This window comes from Miniopterus natalensis, chromosome 17, assembly GCF_054644295.1.
Source record: "Miniopterus natalensis isolate mMinNat1 chromosome 17, mMinNat1.hap1, whole genome shotgun sequence".
NCBI lineage: Eukaryota > Metazoa > Chordata > Mammalia > Chiroptera > Miniopteridae > Miniopterus > Miniopterus natalensis.
In genome coordinates, this window is record NC_142097.1 from 14,826,693 (window position 1) to 14,850,670 (window position 23,978).

Here is a 23,978-nt window from a genome sequence, read left to right on the forward strand (position 1 = left end):
ACATGACCCCTTCTGTCTGCCCCCCACCCTGGGGTGCACCCTGCAGGCCGCCTGTGTGTGCAGACTCATTCCAAGGTCTGATGGGGCACCCTCCTTGACACCCTCACAGTCCTGGCCACTTCAGTTACCCCTGGACTCCCTGGAGCGCCTCCACTGCAGTCTGGCACCTTCCCCTCCCCGCACCGCAGCCAAGAGGCAGAGAGCACAAGTGCACTTCTGCTGCGAGGTGCATCGCCGCTCAGGCCCCTTGCTCCCAAGCTGGGCCTTCACATCCTCACTGTGAGGCCCCCCCATCTCGTGCAGAGCCCCCAGCTCCACAGGGGGTTCCCCAACTGACTGATCAGAAGAAGGGAGGAGGTGCGGCGCTAGGGCAGGGCTGGGAACCCAGCTGCTCGGCACGCAGACCCCAGCGCCTCTCAGGAACAGCGGCCCGGGAACATTCAGTAACCGGGGAACAGCCGCGCACCCTCGACAGGCCCCGAGGGCGCCGCGGGATTACCATCCATCACACAGACAGAGATGTTCGTGACGCTCAGTCAGCCAAAAACGGAGGAAATTGTGCTCAAATGTTCCGTACGAGGCGGCCAGGAAAATGTATGCCACGCTGCAGAAATGAATATCGAAGACGGTTAATTTGAAGGTATCTGATGCTTCAATTTAACAAACGTTTTGTCGATACTGGGTGCAAAGCATTGTTCTAGGTGTGACAAAGATGAATGAGGCACGACCCGTTGTCCTCGAGTGTCCCATCAAACGGAGGAGTTTATGAACTAGCAAGACTCACTTAGAAAAGGACTTTCCCAGGATTGCCAACCAACCGACACTTACAGGGCGCCAGTCTCTCTGTGCCCTATGCTGCCAATGATGCTCAAGGCGGGGTCGCCCCCCACCCCCCCAAAGTGGGGCAGAAATGGCTACGTGCATCTCACATCACACGATGTGTTCTCGGTACCAGAAATCAAATCTTCAACAAGGAAAAACCCAACTGTGTTTCTGGGAAAGCTAGGCAGCAATAAAAACTATGAGGATATAAACTAAAAAGTGAAAACAATCACGACTAGGCGGGCTAGGTCCTGAAATGGAGCAATACTCACAATAGACTAAGTAAAAAAAGCATGTTATAAACACTACGTACAGGGTAATTCTCCACTATATAAGTATGTGTATGTGCCTGGAACTATTTAGAAGTTGGTACATGCACAGATAGATATCTGGAGGGATATTGGCCAAAACGTAAACCGAACGGTGTTAAATCAAAATGTTTTAAATGGATAAGCAGAATTCCTATTTAAAGGAAGCTTATGCTAAATGTTTTGGGAAATTACTCGACCCCAACTTCATTTTGTGACCAGATCTGTATTTTTGTGTGACAGGATGGATTAAAGAAGCTGAAACATATGCACAGATAGGCGGGAGATAGAACTTCTCAGCTGACTGTGGCTCAACAGTAGATAGTCAGCGCCTCCCCTCCCCCATGGTGTTGCCGGGTCACTGACCCCCTGGTTGGGACTCAGCCCTATTCACTATCCAGGCTTGGAGGTGCCTCACCAGCCCGGGGGCCAGGGAGCTAGAAATGGCCTTGGCATAGGTTCTGTACCTGGAACCCAAGTCCTGCTGCCAAATGACTTTAAATAGTTTAGATACTGATGTACAGATTATAGTTATACACTTTATTGAGCACTTTACACTACGTCAGGCACCAAGCTAGGTGTTTTATGTAGAATCTCATTTAATCTTCATAATCACCCCAGGAGGTGGGTATTACTGTCCCTGTCTTATAAATAAGGTAACCTGAGGCCTCACGTTAAGTCACTTGACCACAGGGAGGTGGGATGTGAACCCCATTTGAGCGCCACATGGCTGCCCAGACAAGAGACTTTTCCAAGCGTTCACTCTCCCCCACACCCCAAATGAAGGCGAGGCTGGCTCCCTGGGCCTTGGCGCCTCCTCCAGAACTACAGACCAGGTCAAGCCTCAGTTGGGAGAGAGCACAGCCAGGCCCTTCCTTCATTAGGATACAGTCTGGGGGCCAACAGGGCTCAGGGCACATTGACCTTAGCCTTGACCACTGCAAATACCGAGTGACCAGGGCCCAAAGACACCCAGCCTTAATGCCATTCACCTGCTGCTTGGTCTGAGCAGGAAGACAAGAGGCTACCAGAGAAGAATTTCAGACGAAGACAAGTCTCTCTGTGCTTCCTACTCTAATGTCCCACCAGAGAGATGCCAGCTTCCTCCATCCAGGCTGAGGTGGCAGGTGTATTACTCAGTCAGCACCAGGCCTCTTTAATTCAATCGGGCTTCTAGAAGCAGCATGGCCCCTTCAGCAGGCCCTTTTCCTCCCTCAGATGCTGCTGCTCCAGGACCACCTGCAAACCCAGGCCTTTGAAGTCCCCGGCCCCTTGCCGCCTCTCCCAGAGGAAAGGAAACAGATTTCAGGACTAGCTTCCAAAACACCTCCTCCCTCCACCTGCCGCTCACTAGTCAGCCAGCACCGCATCCTGGGTGGAGGGGAGGCTACAAAGGGAGCAGAAGCAGCTCTTGATTATGACCATTCACAAGCGCATAATAAGAAATCATGCCTTGCATTGGCTCTGGATCATCTCTACCTCGTGCCCTGCTGCACGTGTCTGACGGGGGAATGGCGGACTTAAGGGGGGTGGGGACGGCTGCCCACCTGCCCCCTCCCCTGGGCCCACCTGCCGGCGCCGTTAACTCCTTCTGGCCCTGGTTATCCTCAGCATCACCTCTGAGACCAGAGGCTGTGTGCCCGGTTTTTGCCTCTTTTCCACAGAACATGGGAAACAAAGGAGGCTTGAGCTGTCTCGGGGCCCAAGGGAGTGCATGTGGGTGACGGGGGCACAGGTGGAGGCAGTCATGGTTTCAGACAAGAGCTGGGCAAAGGAGTAGAGAGGGGTTATTCAATCCGAAGTGGAGAGGATGGTTTTTAAAAACCAGCCAATCTAATAATGTATGATCAGAGGGGGACCACATGAGCCATGGCACTCGGTCCAGGCAAATTCATTCATTCATTCATTCATTCGTTCATTCATTCATTCAACAGGTGCCAGGTATGTGCTCAGTGTGAGGTGTCAGGAAGTGCCCACGACACAGCCCTCCCGGGGGAGAGGCACACAACACTGGCCAGCGAGTACAGAGCGTTAAGCGTGACTAAGGCTGCAGAGCGCTGACGCAGGACCCTGTGCGCACAAGGGAATTATGCACATAAACATAAGCATGGAAGGGACAAAGGGCTGTAGGAGACAGCCAGGGACAGTTCTTGGAGCCAGCCCTGTCTCAGGCAAGGGCCAGATGTCCCCCCAGAGGCTGGGGTGAGCCCCTAGCGTGCGTGTTTCTCTGAACGTTGCAACAAGGCCAGCAGCCTGCGACTCCATCTGGGGTCCTTCTCCTCTGAGGGGGTGACAGAGCCTCCGGGGCCTGAGGAGGGGACACGTGTAGTGGGAAAGCACATTCACTATTATATTCGCTTTTTTCAAACACATATTATTATTTTGAAATTTTAAATAGTGTTATAAAAAATGTGGAAAGTTTCCTTATTTATCCAAAGGGAGCCTGGGTTTGGAAAGGTGAAGTCCTGACAGAGGAGGAGCCCCACCAGCTCCTGGTCAGGAAGCCTCATGGGGACTCTACACTTGTTCTCGTAAACACCTAAGGGGACCTTTAGGGACGCATGGGGCCTGTGTGGGGATGGGAGACTCTCTCCAGGGTTACGTGAGGAGTAGAAACCAACTGCATGAGAAATGGCCACTCCTCTGAGAAGGGTTCTATCAGGGGTTCAGGAACACACCCTCCTAACATCTCCTGGCCTGGCGTGCACCTCAGGGCGCACCCCTGGCCCTGAGCCAGCCTGCCAAGGGTGGAAGAATATGTGGTAGGTGGAGCTCCACCACCCTCGTCAAGCTTCCATAAGCCCTGAGCAAGGCCTGCCCCACCCTGCTGGGCTCCAACAAATCCTGGGACTAGGCTCCTGGAGCCCTCAGCTCCTTCCAGCCCTAAAGGAAGAAACCCCTTGCTTCTGTGGAAGTGACGGAGCCTGAGCTCATCATGTCCCCCAGACTCCCAGCTGCAGGTCCACGTCGCTCCATCAGAGCCACTGAGGGATGACACTCAGACCCGCAGTCTCCCAGGACAGCTGTGTCCCACAGCCGCTGCAGCTCTCCCTCTCTGCTCTGGCTGGGTGGGAGTCAGGACAGGGGAAAGCCCCGGTGGTGAAGGAAGCGGCTTACATCCATCTTGCTCCTTGCTGCATGGTTAGGTTACTTAGAGATACGACTCATAATAATGATAACAGCCACCATTTATTGAGCACTTACTCCATGCCTGGCACCAGGCTCAGCGCCCACACACATCATCATCACATTTTAATCTCATTTACGTTCACAGTGGCCCCGAGGAAGGGTTTATGATCTGAATGCTGTGGATGTGGACATTGGGGGCCCAGAGATGTCGGGTAGCTTGGCTAAGTTCACGTAACAGGGAGGTGGCAGAGCCAAGTCCATAGTAACAAAAGCAAGAGCTTATATAACACGCACCGTGTGCTGCATACAGCAGGAGTGCACGACACGGATTATTCACTTAACAAGGGCGGGCCTGGGGCGGGCAGCTTAGATCATTTGTCCAGGGTCACACAAGGGCAGTCAGCGGAGGGCAGACTGGGGTCCAAATCCCGATCTCACCTCTCACCCACGCTATGACCCCCGCACTGGCCGAGAAGGATGCTAACGGGGCCCAGGAAACAGATGTCACTGGAGCAAGTTGTCCTACAGACAGTGTTGGTCTGAAGATAAGCGGCAGCCCGCTTCCCGAGATATTCGACACTGGTCATGCCAGGAACTTGGACACAGGGAACCGATGGCCAGACACAGCCAGCGTCCGCCTCCCGCAGCCCAGCCCCGGTTGTATAACCTACCTCTCTTTTCCGGAAGCCCTGGGGCCGGGCCTCCTACAGAGAACTGTCACCCAGAGGAGTGCCTGCCACCTGGCAGTCGCCTGGTCCAGCCTCTGTTAAAGGAGCCTGCTTCTGGGAGTAACAGCCAAAGAAGAGGCTGGATCATTTTATTCTTTGTTTTGTCCTTTTGTCCAGCATCCTGAAAATGCCCTGCCCCTCTTGGTCGTCCCTGAGCTAAGTCTACAAGTGAGCCTGGCTCCTCGGGGACTGCCATAAAGCCCCCCTTTGGAGGGGGGACATTGGCTGTGGTCAGCACTGGCCATGCGAGGAGCCTCTGGCCAGGTCTGCTGAGAAGATCCTAGCTCTGGAAGTCTACAGTCCTAGGGCCTGTGACCAGTCTCGGCCTGACCTCAAAGACACAAATCACAGCCCTGCTTGTTAGAAGGCGAGGCAGGAGCCTCTGGCTAACTTCCACCATCCCTTCCCCCTAGAATCTGGTGGGCAGCAACTTTAGCTGCAGGGTGGGGCCAATGATGTCAAGAGCATTCAGCAAACACTTTCTAAGGCCCTGGACTGGGCGGAGAACATGGCCAGGCTCACAGCCTGAGGGGCACAGAGGCAAGGACACGGGTGCACACAGATGTCCTTGGCCCCCAGCTCCCTCTGTAGCCTCACCAAGCCCATCATGCCCGCCAACCACGCTTCACTGTCTGCTCTCAACACTCTAGATATTTCCATGCCTCCAGCTTTCCCTCGGGCTGTGCCTCATGGTCAGTGAAAGTCCATGTATCCTTCAGGTATAATTCAAATGTATTCTCCTCTGCGACTCCTTTCTTGACCCCCACCCCCACTCCAAGCACCAGTTACTCCCTCCTGTGTGCTCCCACAGTGAGACGGCTAGAGAGGAGTGCTGACTGCAATGTACTGAAATGGTCTCTCCAGTGACTGCACAGACCCTGCTGGCTAAGGTCAGGAGACCCTCCCACCCCCCAGCTCTGCCCCTACCAACTCAGCAGGGGACATTTCCGCCCCTGGGCAGCCCTGGCAGTTGCAGAGATCAGCACTGTCTTCTCTGACTTCCAGGATCATCGTAACTCTCAAAAGTTTATGTGAAAATACCCTCTCCCTTCTCCACGCCCCCTCCAGGGCCTGGGACACAGTCAATATCCTTGGAGCCAGTAAATACCTGTCGTTGGAACTGATTTTTTTATTTGAAAAATACGGCAGACTAGACAAACACCCTTGGGCTTCTGAACATTCCAGTAGCAGCAGCACTAATGATTAATTAGGGACCCTGGTGAGAAACAGAACTCCAAGGAGAGCGGTGACAGGTGGGGGCCAGGTGCAGTCAGGCCCGACCCTCAGGCCTCAGAACTGCCAGCCAGGGTGTTTCATTGATGCTGCTAAAATCAGCAGCTTGTGCCTAGGGAATGGACTGAGGGCCCCAGACAGGTGTGGAGGTGGTTAGACTTCATTCCGCAGGCATTAAGGAGCCACGGAAGACGTCAGGGGGTGGGCAGAGCACACTGATCAGAGCCACACTTGAGCGAGATGAGTAAGCAGAGGGGCAGAGAATGAGCTGGAAGGCTAACGAGACTCCCCCGCAGGCAGCAGGGAGCCTGGTGGCGAGGCCGTGCAGTGGCATTAGGTGCTCAGGTCTCGCTCCCGGGAGGGCCCAAAGTCCACGGCTGCCTGCGCCTGGAAACTCATCATGGCCAAGGAGGCTCTTGGGCAGAGGGGTCTGGCAGATCATAATCCCTCCCAGCCTGTTTCTCCATCTGTAACCTGGGAGAGTCCCCCCTCCCACAGAAGGTGGGATGACAAGGGTGAGGAAAGAGCTTGTAAGGGAGAGAGTAAAGATCCTTCAAGCTGCCTCTGAGAATGGCCTGATTCTTTCTTGGTTTGGAGGCTGGGGCTAAAGGCAGCCTCTGAAGAGAATCTGGCTTTCCCTTCCCTGCCCCCTACCAGGTGCCCCATCAGCAGGAGAGGCACCCTGATGCCCACCCTCTGGGGAACAGAGGACAGGCTCAATCCACCCCGAGTTAAGGTCAGTGAACAGCCCACAGCCCTGCGGGAAAGGCTGTGGCAGGAAAAACAGGGGCGATTTGAGAGCAATGAAGAATTGCAGGCCTTCCGAAGTGTGGCAGCTTGCAGGGCGCAGCGGTGAGCCGAGGCCCGCGTGTGTAGCACCCGGCCATGCCACGGACTGGAAATGTCATTATCTGTTATTTACCACAACAGAGGACAAGAGGCTGCACAAAATTACCGTTCCTGGTAACAGCTGCTAAACAGATTTGCCAACACTGCTTCCTGCTGCCTGCGTTCTCTCGAATCTAAAATGACCAGACCCAGGGAAGAGAGCCACTGAGCTCTGGTGGCAAGGGGCCCAAGGGGGTGCCGACAGCTGTCTCAGGGAAGGAGCCCAACTCCAACACCAGCCCCAACTGAAGCCTACAGAGGGTTTTGCCTAGTCAATGAGAGGCTGGCCTCACAATGACTCTCACCCATGACTCAGCAAACACAAACCCCTGCAGACCCCAGATGTGTCCAGGCCCTGCTCAGCCATCCCCAGAGGAGTACAAACTCATGCAAAGCTCCGGGTCCACTGTGTGTGTGTATGGGGGGGTTGCTTAAGGAGGGGCCAGGGGTCACACCCTGCTGTGGATGGTCGGCACTAGGGACTACGATCGCTTCCCCAGTGTTGGGGGCACTTAGTCAATGGCCTTGGCACCCAACTGGCAAGCTGGCACCAAATATTATCTTCTTGTGGGGGGTCTCCTATAAGTCTTCAGCTCTTTTTACTCCCTAAAGAGTATGTGAGCAAAGTTCTGAAATGAGCTGTAAGGCTCTGGCTATGTCACTAGGAGCAAGTCATCTCCCAGAGCCTCAGTTTCTCCATCTGCAAAATGGGTATATCACTGTCTTTTGCCTTTCTCCCTCTGGAGGGCTGTGAAGGGTAAATGGCATCACAGACATCAGAGACAGAGGTGGTCTCAGAAGCACATGCCAATCCCCACACTGGCTTTCCCCTGCTAAGAGGACACGGATTCAATCACAGCCTGAGACAAAGAGATTTGGAAAGCAAATCTATCATTGCTTTAGAACAACAATAAACGGAGCTCAGTCTAACCCTTGCAGCATCACTGCCCCAGAATCTGCTCCTCAGGCCTGCACTGGCCTCTACAGCTCAGGGAGTGGGAGCGGCCGCAGCCACAGTTGTGAGCTAAAGCTTATTTTTCTGTGCCTTTGGAACACAACTTGTTTTATTGTTTTAAAGCATCCAACAGGCTCTCTCAACCCACCACACAGTCCCCCCTCCAAATCTGCCTTTGGATGTGACCTCCCCAGAGATCCACTTGATTCCTGCACAGAACCCTTTCCTTCTATGCCTCTGCTGCATAGAGGAAACTCCTCAGCTTGGCACACAGGGCCCTTCACACTCCTCACTTCATTCTCTCCACCCTCTTGGGCCTGCCTCCCTCTCCCTGATGACTTCCCCATATCCCCAAACCACTAGCTATGCCAAATGCCCCCCAGTCCCTGCACTTCATTGTCACCCTGCCTCTATAGAGCTGTGCCTCCTCCTGAAATGCCCTCTCCGGGCACCTTGGTCTCCTCCCTTCCAGGTGTGGCTCAGACAGCAACCCAGGTGCCAGCTAAGCCACCCTCTCCTCCAGATCGCTCCACGCCTTTTGCTCCTGCAGCACTTCTCACGCTGCGCTGCAGTGTCTATCTCAGAGATGAGTTGCTGGAGGGCAGGGCTTGGCATGCAGGTGAGCTAAGTGGACAGGGTCTCTAGAGGGCTGCAGGTGATACCATTGCAATTAACCGCGTTATTAATAACAGGAAGGGAACAAAGGGAAGGCCAGAAATTATGGGCATGTCATTTGGGCAGCTTTGCCAGGACGCTGTAGCTTTACACTCCCCAGGGAACCACAGGTCTATTCCCTTCAGATCACTGGGGGAAGGGACTGGATGGGGGGGGGAGATACATGCCCAGTAAAGTTGGGGTAACATAGGGAAGGTGCTTTCTCTTAGTCACACCTGAGCACAGAGGTCATTGGCCAGAGTGGGCGTGGTCACTACAAGGGCGGAAAATTTTGGAATATTTAATTCCCTAAACAAAGGAGTTCGCTCCCTTGCGCTCTTGGTTCTCTTGGCTCTTGATTCCTCTTGGTGGACTCCTGGCTTATGGGGCTCACGCTCCTGCTCCCCTGCATTTGCCTATAGAGCCCACAGACATGTGGACCCCACACACAATGGACTAATGGACTGTAACTAGCCTGATGCTGAACTGGACCTGGCTGCAACATGGGACAGAAACTCTGGACACTGCTTTGTTTCTAACTATACTGAAGGGATGTAATTCCATGGAAATAAAGCTTTCGACCATATCTCACCCTCCCGTGGGGCCTCTGGAAATGCTTATTCCTGCGGTACCCCAAGAATCCCACTCCCACTCGCAATGGAGAAAGACCACCCACACATTTCTGAATGACCGTAAGGCTGGTCTCCAAGGAGCTCTGGCTCTTGCCACCAGAGGGCCTCAAGGTTCCCCAAGACCACCCTGGCTCTTGGCAGCTCTTTGGCTGCCTTTGACCTTGAGCTAAAGATCAGAGGCATGACAAGGGGAACAGAATGGTCTCTGGACTGCACAAGTGCAAGAAAGAAGCTACTTTGGGGGGGGGGGGATCATGCCGCAGGCACCAGGGCAGCAAGAAAGAAGTGTGCCTTAATGGAGATGTTCTGACAGTCAGACTCCTGAGCAGGCAGATGTTTGAAGATGCTGCGTGGTGTCTGGTCCAATCCTCTGGATCCAGCAAGAGCAGCCAAGTCAATTCCTGCCAAACAGCCTGGGTGACAGCAGCCAGAGGAGGCCCTCAGGGTAGGCGAATTAAGTGACTTTTCCGGGAATTTGGGAAACATCAGTAGCCGAATGAAAAAATCCATCTTCGTAATGAAGCAAAGCACACGTCTCCTACATCTGAATTAGGTTGAGGAGGAGAAAGGACACAGTGAGGCCACTTTGGAGGCAGCGCAGATGAAATGACTATTGCTCAAGGATGCTGCTGCTTTTGCAGCTGCACCCAAGGGACGGGGGCACTGAGAGCTGGGTCTGGAAAGGGAGTGGGGACATGGGTGAGTTTCGTCACGCCTCCATCCAGGAGGGAGACCCTGCAAAAAGCTACACCCTTGTGCACGGTTGATGGGAATGTAAAACGGTGCAGCCGTTGTGGAAAGAGGGTGACAGCTCCTCCAAAAATTACACACAACGACTACACGATCCACTTCTGGGAATCGTCCAAAAGGAGCGAAAGCGGCAACTCAAAGAGATACCTGCACACCCATATTCACAGGGGTACTGCGCACACGAGCTAAGATGTAGAGGCGACTCCAGTGTCCACTGACAGGTGAATGGGCCAACGGAACGTGATACCTACAGACGGTGGATACTAGCCTTAAAAAGGAAGGAAATCCCCACACATGCTATCACATGGACGAGCCTTGAAGATGGCATGCTAAGTGAAATAAGCCAGTCACAAAAAGACCAATACGGTATGATTCCACTTTATATGAGGTGCCTAAAGCAGGCAAAGTCATAGAAACAGAAAGCAGAACGGCAGGTGCCAGGGCTGGGGAGGGTGGGAAGGGGAGTTAATGTTTAATGGGTACAGGGTTTCGGTTTTGCAAGACGAGGAAGTTCTGGCTATGATGGTGGTGGTGATAGCACAACATGAACATACTTAATGCCCCTGAAATGTATGCTTAAAAATGGTTAAAATGGCAAATTTTATGTTGTGTATATTTTACCACAAATTAAAAATAATTTTTAAACTTGCCTCCTCCTATTTTGGGGGACTCAAGTTAATCCAAGGAGCAGGTGGGGCAGTCCCCATTCCACAGGCTTGGCAAGGGCCAGGCCGCAAGCTTTGAAGGGTCACTTGTGGGGCCCTCTCCCTTTCTCACTTAGGCCGCATTCTCCCAACCTCGTACCTCGTCCATGCTGCTCCCTCTGCTTGGGACGCTTTCTGCCAGATCTGGCTTTTTCTCATCATGGTCTCAGCTCAAATGTCACCTCCTCATAGAGGTCCTTGCTGTACATCCAAAATAAAATAGCTGCCTTCCCACTCCCTCCCCATTGGCTCTTAACAGTGCCCTCCCGCCCTCCCTGCTTGTGTTTTTGCCTCTTTCTGGGATGACTGCATTTATTTATTCTTGTCTGTATCGACCTTCTTAGCTCATAACTCTGTTGGGTTGATGTAGCATAGCAGTTAATGGCAACGGTGTGCAGAACCAGGCTGCTTGGGTTCAAATACTGGCTCCACGACTACCTAGCTGAGTGACCTTGGGCAAGATGCTTAACCACTGTGTGCCTCAGTTTACCCATCTGTAAAAGGGGAATGATAATAGTGCCAACCACATAGGGTCCTTAGGGGAACTAAATGAGTTGACATGTGACAGACCCTTAGAACAGTGTCTAGCAGAGTAAATAAGAGCCCGAAACCTGGGCATGTGCCCTGACTGGGAACTGAACTATGACCTCTTGGTTCATAGGTCGATGCTCAATCACTGAGCCATGCCAGCCAGGCAAGCCATTTGTATTTAGATTCTTTCAGATTTCCTAGTTACATAATTATGCTATATTCATGGATAATGACAGTTTTAGCTATTCTTTTCCAATCCTCATGCCATGTATTTCTTTTTCTTGCCTGATTGCATTGGCTAGGCCTCCAGTACAACACTGGGTAGAAGTGGTGATAAAAATAACACAAAGAACTTGTCTTATTCCCTTTTTATGAGAAAAGTTTTCAATATTTCACCATTGAGTATGATGTTTCTTCTCCTGTGGTCTGTAGGAAGATATCCCTGCTTCTCCGGTGTGAATGCTTTGGCCTGAAGGAACAGAGGGGCAGCATGGCACAGCAAATGCCCCTGGGGGACCCAGCTACCCACTACCCAGCCAGGTGACCCTAGAAGGCCACATAGCCTCCACTGAGGCCCTGTTCTCCATCTGTGACTAGGAAATAGCCTCAGCTCCTGTTTCCCTTACAGCTTTGTCCTGAGGACCAAACAGGATGACTTTTGTAAAAGCACTTTATAAACTCTACAGGATATAACAAGGTGAGACAGTGGCCTTAGTGTTCATTGTTGGCAAGAGCCAGAATGGCCTGGGGGAGGGTGCAGGAGCCCCTGACCTGGGGGGTATGTGTGGGGTAGGGGTGGGGGGGTGTGGGGTTATGTGCTTGGGTGTGTGGGGGTGTATATGGGAGGTGTAGGTGTGTGGGGGGTGTGGTATGAGGGGAGTAGGGGTTGTGTGGTGCAGGGGAGGGTGGGGAGGGTAAGGGGAGCAAGAGAAGCAGAGGGAAAACCTGGCACTCAAAGTCTTTCACCACCACTCTCAGCCAGGCCTGGGACTGGGACCTTAGAGCAGGAGTTTTCAAACCTAAAGATAATCAGAATCCCCCAGAGGGCTTGTTAAACACAGATCCTGCCCCACACCCAGAGTTTTTGCTCAGCAGGTGCAATGGACTGAATGTTTGTGTTCCTTCAAATTCATATGGTGAAACCATAACCACCAACGTGATGGTGTTTGGAGGTGGGGCATTTGGGAGGTGATTAGAGTTTGATAAGCTCATGAGGGTGGGGCCCCATGATGGGATTAGTGGCCCCCAGGTTACTGCCAGCTTTCCTGCTGGGGGTCTGGGCTGAGCCCCCTTACATACCTCTTCAGAGCCTGGAGCAGGCTGTGGGGCACGGGTCAGGCTCTGGCCTAGCCCCAGCCTGGCCCCTTCCATCCATCACTTCCCCATCCTGAGCAGGGGAGCCCTGACCCCTCACAGAGCTGGGCTTCCCTAAAGCTTTGAGCAGTGTAATGGGGCCTTGTCCTCTCCCATGGGGACTCGGCACACATCACTGAGACCACTGTTTCATGGGCAGCTTCCTCGGCACCCACACCGTGAAACACACTTTGGCTGAAACCAGAAAAAATCCTACTGCTTCTCTTGCACAGTGATAGCATCATCCTGGGCTCAGGCAGGTCCTCCTGCAGCCCTGCCCAGCCTCCCATCGCTGGTGAAACCCGACTCTCAATTGAACTGAAAGCTGGCTGACTCAGAGCCTAAGCAATTAGGAGTGCCAGGCCTCTCTAATTAACCAGCCTGCCCCTCTCCCTTCCCACCACAGCCCTCCCCTAATGAGGGCAGGCAGCCTGGGCGTGTGGGCCCAATTACCGAAGGGTAGCTGCCGCTAGGGCCAGCATCATGGGTTCCACCCACATACTCAGCTTGTGGCTGCTGAACCCTGCCAGGGCCCGTGCAGGAGACAGCTCCACGTGGCCAGGAGCAGCAGAGGATCCCCCCCCCCCCCCCCCCCGAGGCCTGGATCTGGATACTTCCCACGTTGGAGATCTCCCCAGCAGCCTGCCCATGGCCACAGACCTCCTGGACCCAGGGCTGCCTGCCATTGCAAAAGGTGAGGAGGTAGAAAGTGGAGTTGGAAATAAACAGAAGGTCCTCAGTAAATGGTGAACCTAGAGTGGAGGACTCCTGAGGCTCCCAGTCAGGCTAGTACCCTGTTAGAGCTCTCTCAGGCCTCTGGGGCTGTCTCTGTAATCCAACCACGTCTATAATCAATTAACCCATCACCGAGGAGGGCAGGGATCTGTGTGTCCCTACACCACATCCCCCATGTCTGCACCAGCAGTACACTACATATTTGTTGGATGAGTGAATAGATGACATTGTCCTCCCCTCCCAGACACCAGAGGGCTCCTGCAAGAGCTAAAGCCTTGCTAGGGGCTCTGAAGCTAAGTCTGGGCCTCTCCTGATTCTCCTAGGTGATCAATGCCTGGCAGAGTGGCTGCAGGGTGTCTGTGTGATATCTTTGACCATCTCCCACAGGCCCTGGGGCCTGGCGGACCTGCCCACCCTGCTCAAACGTGGCTTGGCTCTCAGAGAACTCTTCCTTCTAACAAGGCCCATCTCCTACACAAAGATCTCAGCTCTGCCCGTGTCTTCAAGTCCGCATGATCTCACCTTTGTCCCTCCTCCAAGGTCCCCCTGTTCCTAAGTCAAATCAGATGTCATCTCCTATGTTTCTTCTTCTTTCAGTACACTTCTCCCTGCCCTCAGGGGTGCATCTTCATGGTCAGGGGCTCGCCCAGCCCATATCCAGCTCCATGTCTTTGCTTTGCTGTTCCCCCCTGCCTGGAATGCCCTTCACTCTACTCTCCACCTTTCAGTAGGCTTCCAGAGCCAGCTCCTCCAGGCAGCTCTCCTGATTGCTCTTAGTCCTGGAAACCTTGATCAGTATCACTCTAGAGAGTCTTCCCACTTTGACCATCAGGCTCTAAGGGAAGTGACTGTTTTGGACACTTGTCCTTTTGGACTCCCCTAACCCAGAATTAGCCTACAACAGGCTGAAAAAGTGGTTGAGTATTAAGTTTATATGAGGGACTTGCGCAGAAATGGAGGAGTTTGGTTTCACTGCTGGCTCAAGATTAATGCTGGAGAGCTACAAAGGCCTCCAGCGGCTTTCATATAAATTACAAAAAACATGAAACTAACTGTAGGAACTCCAATTTAAGTTCAAGAAAACATGAATTCTAACAAGAAGAATGTGGGGTGCTATGGGTTGAATTGTGTCCCCTGGAAATCCAAATGTTGAAGCCCTAATCCCCAATATGACTGTCAGAGACAGGGTCTTTCAGAGGTAATCAGGGTTAAATGAGGTCATAAGGGTGGGGCCCTGATCCGACAGGACCGGTGTCCTTATGAGAAGTGGAAGACAGACCAGAGTTTTCTCTCCACCATGTGAGGACACAGTGAGAAGGGGGCCATCTGCAAGCCAAGGCTCACACCAGAACCTGAACTGACGAGCACATTGATCTTGGACTTCTCAGTCTCCACAACTATGAGCAATAAATTTCTGTTGTTGAAGCTGCCCAGTCTCTGATATTTTGTTACGGTGGCCCAAGCTGACTAATACATGGGATGTCACTAACCTTCTTCTGAGATATATGGGAAATAAGTTTCATTCTTTATAACACATGGGCAGTTTGAACAGCTGGGACCTTGAAGTAGATTAATAGTAACATCAATAACAACAGGTCTCCTTTACTGAGTGTTCAAAATGGACCAGACACTCTGTGAGGGGCTTCTCTGCATTAGCTCATTTACTCCTCACACCCAGCCAATGAGGACATAAGCTTTAGTATCCCGTTTACAAATAGAGAAACAGGGGCCGAGACAACAGAGGTTAAGTAACTTGTACAAGGTCACCGCACTGTGGTTAAGCTGGGACCACATCTGCATGGGAAGAGCAACTACTGGCAAGCCCAGGAGGAACACCACCCATGCACACTGCAGGGTGGACCATGTGACCTCTCACCCTGGCCCAATTGCAGTCTCGGGCCCTCTTTCCTTCCCAGGGCCCTCGAATCCTTCCCCATCTGCTTAGAATACACTGAAGAGACTGATGCTCTTGGCATATGGCCCCCGTCCACATGCTGCCTTGTCCCCAACCCCATCATCTCCCAATGATGGCCATTGCTACCTAACTCGTCTCCAGCTTTCACTCGATGTCCCCTTGCAATGTACTTACCAGACAGCAGCTAGGCTCATGTCTTAAAAACAAATCTGATCACATCATACCCCTGCTTAAAATGCTCCACTGGCATCCCATTAAACTTAGAATCAAATCTCAACTCCTGACCTTGACTGATGAAGCTCTGTGTGATAGGCTGTGCCCACCTCTCCCTCCCTCTGCCCCCCCAGACGCCCTCATTAGTTCCTCGAACATGCCCAGCTGCTTTCTGCCTCAGGGGTCTGCATGCTTGCCATTCCCTCTGCGTGGAACTCTTTTCCACCCAGATCTTCCGGGGGCTGGCTGTTGCTTGTGTTCAGGTCTGCACTAAGAGAGCCCCCCCAGTCATACTCTATCCCGTTGCCCTGTTTTAATTCACTACAGAGCCCTCGGGCTACTTGACCAATAAAATAGGAAGTGCAATCCTAGCATACGATTTGGCTCTGAAGGGAATTGTATTTACTTAATAACAACTAATAACATTTATTGAGTACTTAATGTACCAGACAAGGTCTTAAGAGCTTTGCATATAATATTTAATCATCATAATTCTCTAAGGTACATATTATGATTATCTCTATTTCACAGGTAAGGACGGTGATAAAACATATTAAACAAGTTTTCTGAGGTCAAATGGCTAGTGCAAGAGCCGAACTCACACCTGGGCCTGTGAGACCCAGAGGTCCACTCCCCAGGGCTGGCCCTAGAAGCCAGGCCGTTTGGCCTTCAGGCTGCAATCCTCTGGCAAGCAGCAAAGGAAACCATGTGCTATCCACGTACATACAAACACACACGCATTCCTGGGAGCCAGGGTGCAGAGCCACAGAGCAGCAGCCGAGCTGGTCCAGGCCTGGTAGCCAGTGTGGCAGGGCCAGAGCAGGGCCTTACCTTCCTGCAGTCTTTGCAGAACACCGACGAGCTGCCCAGGTAGCCCAGCACCTCTCCGCAGAGCAGACACTGGGAGAGGCCGTTCCCCAGCACGTTGCGCCTCATGGTGTCCAGCCGCTCCACCAGCCGCCTGCAGCACAGGGCACAGGGTCAGAGGAACGCGCGGCCGGGCTCCGACCCGCCCACTGCCCGGGCACCGCTGCCACAAGGCGGCCCTACACCCAGCCCCATGTGCTGTTCCCTTGCCTAGGATGCTGTTCCCTGCCTCGCCTCTTTGCCTGGCTTTCACTCCTAATCATTCATTTACTCACCAATATGAATTAAGCATCTATGATGTACATTTCCAGACATGGGAATTCTGTAGCAAAAAAGCCAGAGACAGACGTGGTCCCTGCTCTCACTGAACTTATGTTCAGTAAAGGGAGAAAGTCCAGACACAAGTAAACAAACAAACTGGCTTTAGAGGGGAAAGCGTTGTGAAATAAAATAAGTGGGCAGGGAGGAAGACACTGCGGGAGGCAGGGGCATGTTAGATGGTGATCAGTGAAGGCCTCTCTAAGGACGTTTGAGCTGAGAGCTAAGGATGACAAGGACCGAACCATGTGAAGAGCTAGGGGAGGAAGCATTCCAGGCAGGGGGAACAGCCTGGAATGTTCTGAGTGAGAAAGGGCCTGTTGCATTAGGATGCTAAGAAGGCCGGTGTGCCTACTGCCTCCTGCGCACGCGGGAGGGGATGTGGGATGAAAGCAGGCTGGAGGGGTGGGGAGGGCGGATTACATGGGCTTTGCAGGTCACAAAATGGAATTCGGATTATTCTCGAAGATCAACGTGAAGCTACTGAGGAGTTTTAAGCAGAGGAGTGATTTGATCTGAGTGACATTTTTAAAAGTTCACTCAGGATGACAGCGGGGCTTGGAGGTGAGGAAGACTGCAGGAGGTGGTGGGAGGCCCAGGGGGATGGAGACTGGCATGGGCTGTATTTCAGAGGCAGCCTCGATGGATGTGGGGTGAGGGAAGGTAAGAGAGACCCAGGATGACGCAGAAGCCTTTGGTTTGAGCCACGGGGAAGAGGAAGACGTGGGAGAAAGAAAGAAAAAGCCTGTCTTTGAACCTCTGCTGCTGTGTCCAGGAGCCTTCCCTGAACCTCACTGAGCCTGGGGTAGGTGCCTCTTCTGGGGGTCCCACGGCCCCTCAGCCCACTGTGCCCCCTGCTTCATGACAACGTATAATGCAATACTCGAAACTGGCAGCGACTTGTTCTGTTGGCAGCAGTATCTCCAGTGAAAATTCTTGAGTGAATGGACAGACACATTATCTCCTCTAATTGTCACAACCCCCTCCCATGGGGTTTTTGCATTTAAGGGGACACAAATGTAAAAAACCCATGTAATCCACCCTCCTCGCCCCTCACTGTGCCCCAGTGAGAAAGATGCTATTTCTCCCCATTTTAAAGATGAGAAGATTGAGGCTCAGAGATGTGAAGTCACTTGTCAAGGTCACACAGCTCTTAAGAGGTGGAGCCTGTGTTCACACCCAGGCCCCACTCTCATGGCAACCCCACTCTCTCCCCTGAGGTGATGACTCTGCCTGGGTGCCGAGAAAGAGCAGACTGAGCAGGAGGCTGCTTCTACCCCCCTTGCCCTCTAGCAAGCACCCCTGACTTCCACAGGGGTATCCTCCCTTACCTGGGGACCTACAGGGCCTCTGGAGCAAAGCCAGTTTCAGCTCTGTCTTGCCTGTTCTTGGGGACCCCCTGTCAGTACCAGCCTGTGCCTCCTAACTCATGAAACACTGGATGTACCTGCCTCCTCCTTCTGAGATGATTAACCGGAGGCACTGCCTTCTGGGTCATTCTGTGCCCCTGCTAAACCCAGTGCTCCCAGAGCGGGCCGGACAATGTGAGCAGCACAGGAAAGGCAAACGCTGTAGCCCAGATGGATGAGGGGACGCATATGCTTCCCACTAGATGGGGGAGCTGACATAACCACTGCCCACTGAGCCCTGCACACCCTCCTGGGTATCGATCATCAGCTGGGGGGTGAGGGGGAGGGTGGTCCTGCACAGCGCCTTGCAGGGCCTTGGGCAGGATAGGGCCAGAGCCAGGTCAGGTGGGGAAAAAGGGAGATGAGTTGGTCTGATCTAAACCCTCTTTGTAACACAATGATAGTAAAAGGTCAGAATTACTGAGGCATATACACTAAACTGCTGGGACAGCAGTGATCTTTGTAGTGGTGCTTTCACTTTCTACAATGTCTGGCTTCTTTAAATGATCACATACTTACTAGAAAAGATAAATAGAAGAAGCACAGGGAGATCAGAATCAAATGAACTGCCCAAGGCAGTGCACTGCCATTTGTGTTTTCCTGCTTGTGCTTTTCTGTGTTTTTCAGATTTTCAAGGAACTGTAAATTGCTTTTGTAATTAAACAAACAAAAAAAGACCCAACAAAGCTGTTTGGAGACTGTGTTGAGTCAGCTCTGGATGTGGGAGGCCAGGAGAGAAGCTCAGAACAAGCTGGAGAGCATCTCCTGTTGGTCTCAGGTGGGACAATCCGGGGTCAGCCTCAACTTAAATCCCTCGCTGCTGGACCGCAGCTGACCCTTAAGTGTGCAGAGCTGAACAGCCCAAACACGTTTCACCACACTCACTCACCCCCCACACTCGGGGCCCACACAGGAGCCGCTATCCCCATCTTACAGGTGGGCATACTGAGTCTTTGATGGGCTGGGTTAGTGTCTGCACTCCAGGGGTGTTCAGGCAGAGCAGACTCACTCTCAGGGGTGAAAAGCCAGCCGTAGGATGAAGGCGAAGACGCCCAGCCCACTGGCCTGGCACTAAGTGCCCTGCCTTCCTCTCGCCGGTGGTCTGCTCCTGACCCGGCCCAGAGCAGCCCTTACCCGATCCTCTGCTGCTCCAGGACGTCCAGCCGCTCGGCCCTCTGGATGACCTGCAGGATGGCCTCCACCTCGGCCGGGCTGAGGCACTGGCTCTTCCTCTGCTTCTCTGTCTGGTAGGTGTGCACAGACCAGCCTGTCTGCAGCCTCGAGAGAGAACACAGGCCCTGAGGTCACCCCCGTGCAAACCCCAACACCCCTGCCATACCCATGAAGGCCCCCTGAGGACAGTCCAGAGAAGGCCCAGCTGCTGTGTCAGGGGAAAGGAGTTCAGGGAACAGGGAGGTGCCAGGCTCCAAGTGCCGGCTCTGCCACATGCCAGCTACAGCCTGCAAAGATGGCAGCACCATCTCAACTCCTCAGGAGGCGGGAACAGGGAATGCGCCCGCTGTACAAATGGAGAAGGTCAAGGCCACAGCCATGGCACGTGAGGTTTTCAGGGAGAAGCGCAGGAGATGGGCAAGAAAAGAATGAAAACCTAGATCTGAGTCACAGAAGAGAGTGACATGGAGTTTACTACGGAACAGGAAAGAACAAGTAATTAGGTTTAAAATAATCCTTGAGGATAAAAGGAGATTAACAGCATTTTGAAAACAGAGGGTTCAAGGGCAGGAGGGTAATGGAGCTGGATGAGAGGAGAGGTGGCCGGGGCAGGCAAGAAGGAGAGGTGGGCTGGCCTCCCCCGGGGCGCAGCTGTCTCCACTCCCCTGGGCTGCAGGACACCTGTGGCTGGGACCCGGGGCGGAGGGGAAGGACACACACCCTTTCTAGTTTTCTGGATGGGGAGGGAGTGCCAACACCAGACCAAGGCCCACGCTTCCTGCCCTGGGCCTCAGCTTCTCCTAGACATTCTGTGCCAGGTGCTGGGAACAGAAATGCACAAGATGGCAGTCACTGCCTTGGAGAACTACAATATGCTGGGGGAGACAGGTGCCCAATCAATTTCACAAATATTTATTTAATGAAAAGTTATACGGGCTATTCATTCAATGCACATTTTTGAGCATCCACTGTGATGCCAGGCTCAGAAGGTGCTGGGGAAAGGCTGCTGGAGGGGACATGCAGGTGGGTGGGCATAGCACCAGCACTGCCACCTGTTCCAGTGGGCACAGCTCCTACCCAGCTCTCTTTGGACCCAGTGCCAGCCTGAGGCTCGTAGACCCCTTCCACTGGACCTCATGTCATTCTGCAAGGCAGGCCTCCCATTCCTCAGAGAAGAGAGGCAGGGCACAGTTAGATGGTTTTCTAAAGGCAAGCCAGGAGGACGCCTGCCGACTCCCGTCTTGGCCAGGGGAGCTCCTGTCTAGCGTCTAGCAGCTGCCAACAGCCCTGCCAGGCTCCCCCAGGGCATCCTCCGAGCCTCCTTTCCTGCCTCCATCTGATCACCCACTGAGCCCTGACAATTTATGTTTTCATTTGATTCCTCCCCCAGCTCCCTATCCCTGTCCCATCATGCCCATGGCTGCCACTGAGCATCGTGTTCCCTGCGGTGCCCCTCCACTCAGCCAAAGGAGGCCCACTCAAGCTTCTAGATGCAGATGGGCTACAACCCCTGGGGAAGAACCTTCAGGGGTGCTCAGCACCCATCTGTATGTCCCCAGTAGGGCGCCCTTGTTCCTTGGTTCCCCTGGCCTCACACGGTGTGCATGACCAACAAATGCTCCTAGTGCCCTGAGTTCTTCTTGGCTGCATGCTGTCTCCCGGCCTTTGCTCACCCTGTGCCCTCCACCTGGGGAGCACGCCCCTCTCCCTAAACCCCCTTTCCACTGGCTCACTCCTATTCTATTATTATTATAATATATTTTTTAAATCCTCACCTGAGGATATTTTTTCCATTGCTTTTCAGAGAGGGTGGAAGGGGGGAGAGAGAGAGAGGAAGAAACATCAGTGTGAGAGAGACACACCAATTGGCTGCCTCCAGCGCACACCCTGACCAGGGCCAGGATCGAGCCTGCAACCAAGGTACGTGCCCTTGGCTGGAATTGAACCTGGGACCCTTCAGTTCACAGGCTGATGCTCTAACCAGTAAGCCACACCGGCCAGGGCTCACTCCTACTCTTTTAGACATGATCTTCACCAGGAGGCTTTTCTTGATCACCTCCAAAATGCGTTGAGTCCATTCTCCGTTTTCATAACGCCCAGGCATAGCTCCATCACTGGGCTCAAACATTATTTTGAGGCAAGCTGGGACCCTCTACCGCCCCTCCAGAATGTGGGACCAGGCTCTGCCCCGCCTGGCTCCTGCCCACCTCTCCACCTTCCTTGTAGCCCATTCACTGCCTCACTTACTCTCTGCACTCAAGTCAACACTGGCTTCCTCTTCATGCCATGTTCCTTCTACCTCAGGGCCTCTGCACATGCTGTTCCGTCTTCTAGAAGCCCCTCCCCCATATTTCCACCTAACATTTACCCCTCCTCCAGGACTCAACATAAGCATCACACTCTCAGTGAAGCCTCTCTCAATTCTCAGATCGAGTTAGCACCCCTTTCACCCCCATTGCCGGTGTCCACTGTTAAAGCACATGGGTAATTATGTGTATAATGCTCATTCCTACCCACAGTGCCTTAAGACAAGAGATCATGGTGGTCTGGTTCACTGCTGTGCAACCAGTGCCAGGCACATGGTAGCGGTTTGGAAAATGTTTGATGGTGGCTGGAGGACAGAAGGACAGACTTGAGCTAGAGCCAGGGAGGGTAATTTCCCCAGGCTTCCCAGAGGGACCCTCAGCGCAGTGCCTAGATGTGGGGATTTGTAGTACTCGCCTTCACGGAGCCTGGCATCACAAGGAGCCTGGCATCACAAGGCAGCACACCCCGGGGAGAAGATAAAAGCATTTGCTTCTCTAAAAAGTGTTACAACAGCTTCTGGCTGCTGCTGAGTGTAAGACAAGGTCAGGGAGAACTGAAGGAAATGATGGAGGGGTGGACAGGGGTCACACAGAGCCCTGGTACCAGAGCACAGCTTTCCCCCGCTCCTCGTATCCAGCCAGGCATCATCTTGCCTGGCATCAGAGCAGGGAGGGAGAGGGGCTGCTTTCCTCCCTGGTCTCTTCCCCTGCGGGGGCTGAGCCACCCTGGTGAGAGGGACAAATTAACTGTTGTGCAAAGATTCCTGCAAATCACTCAGGACTCCACTCTTCTTGGGCATTTCAGATTAATTTTTCTCTCCCCCTTTGATGTTTCTGCCCTGTGTCCCTGCAGGCGCATAACATCTAATTGCAATTTTTTTTTAACTCTGTCCCATTTGGGAAATGCTGGTTCTGCTAATTGACACAGTTTGACAGATGAAGGGGATGCTTAGGCTTATCTGACACCAGGGACCCCCAACTCCCTGGAGAGACAGGGAAACAGAAAGGCAGGAGAGGCATCTGAGAGCCCTTGGCCTTCAGCCATCGGGGGACACTAGGCAGAGGCAGCCTGAGAAAAATGGAGCTGAGGGGTCACCAGGATGAGAGACAATAGAAAAACCAGGACCCCAAGGGGACAAGCCAGAACCAGAGAGACCCTGAGAGGAGCGCGGAGGAGCCCTGGGACGCCCGCGGCTGGCTGTGCGCGTGTGACAGCCGGGATGCAGCTCTGCATTCATCTGGCTTCATTCATCGGCCTTCACTCTGTTCCTGTCAACGCCGGGCACTCAGCTATGAAGTGGGCCTCCGGAGACCCAAGGCTCCCCGCCTCCAGGGGCTCAGGGCCTGAAGACTCAGCGACAGGGGGTTTATGCTCTTCCCAGAGAAGGCAAAGGAAGTGCTCTGGCTCCCTGCAGCCTGTTGTGATAGAAAGAACACAGGTGCGGGAGTCAGAAGGATCCCAGACTGGGTCCTGGCCCTGGGTAAGTGACTTGGGCAAGGAGCCCAGCCTCACTTTCCTCACCTGAGACATGGACATAAATTCCATGTGGCGTTCAAATGAGTGAATGGCTGTTCAGGGTGTGGAGTATGGTGTTTATGAGATAGGCACCTGTCTCCAAACTTCTCTCTCCGGGTCCCTGGGACTGAATCTTGCCAAAGAAAGGAGGGGAACAGGAACAGGGAAGGAAGGGAAGGGCTGCCTCGGCCTTGGGGGTACTCACTTGGCTCGCAGGGCAAGCTGGCGGTCATTGGGACAAACCCACTGATGGCTCCCGCTGCCGAAGATGGTGTCGGCCATGCTTGGAGTGCCCGGCCCGCGTGGGGAGTCACATCTGAGCGGAGAGGCGGAAAAAGAAAGAGCATGTCATTGGCTGGGGTGCAGATGGCAGACAGGTCCTTCAGGCTCCACACACTGGCACTGCCAACCTATCCCCATACGTCGCCCCCTGACGCCTGGAGTCTCACCACCGGAATCACTCCTGCAGCTAAATACTGTTCCCTCCAAACTCCTTTCAAAAGGCTCCTAATTCTGGGAGGGCAACTGCATTTTCAACTTAGCTGGCAAGCCTCTGGGGGTCTGGGGGTCTGTCCCCACTCCCTCCAAGTACGGTGCCTGCTGTGCTTAGCACATCGCCTAGCGGGGGGGGGGGGGGGGGCCCTGATCAGCTGCCCAGGCACATGGGTGTGCTGAAGCCAGTGCCTTCCCTCAGCTCTGCTAACAAGGCCTGCCCGGACTCTGCTCCCCAAGAGATTCTGCCACAGCCAACGCTCGCGGTGCCAGGGCAGGAAGGAGGGCAGAGAGACAGCTGCAGCCAGCACTGGCACCCTGCACAACTGCGGGGACACAGTGCAAAC

At 53.4% G+C, this 23,978-nt stretch overlaps 1 protein-coding gene across 1 annotated transcript in view; it reads right to left on the minus strand.

The window, feature by feature from the left end:
- Nucleotides 1-23,450, minus strand: part of RPH3AL (rabphilin 3A like (without C2 domains)) — a 74,080-nt gene extending 50,630 nt beyond the window's left edge. The window contains 3 exon segments of the mRNA XM_016201892.2: nucleotides 16,382-16,511; nucleotides 19,279-19,422; nucleotides 23,345-23,450. Coding sequence (XP_016057378.2) covers nucleotides 16,382-16,511; nucleotides 19,279-19,422; nucleotides 23,345-23,421 — 351 coding nt within the window. The 5' untranslated portion in view covers nucleotides 23,422-23,450.
- Nucleotides 23,451-23,978: the final 528 nt, after the last annotated feature.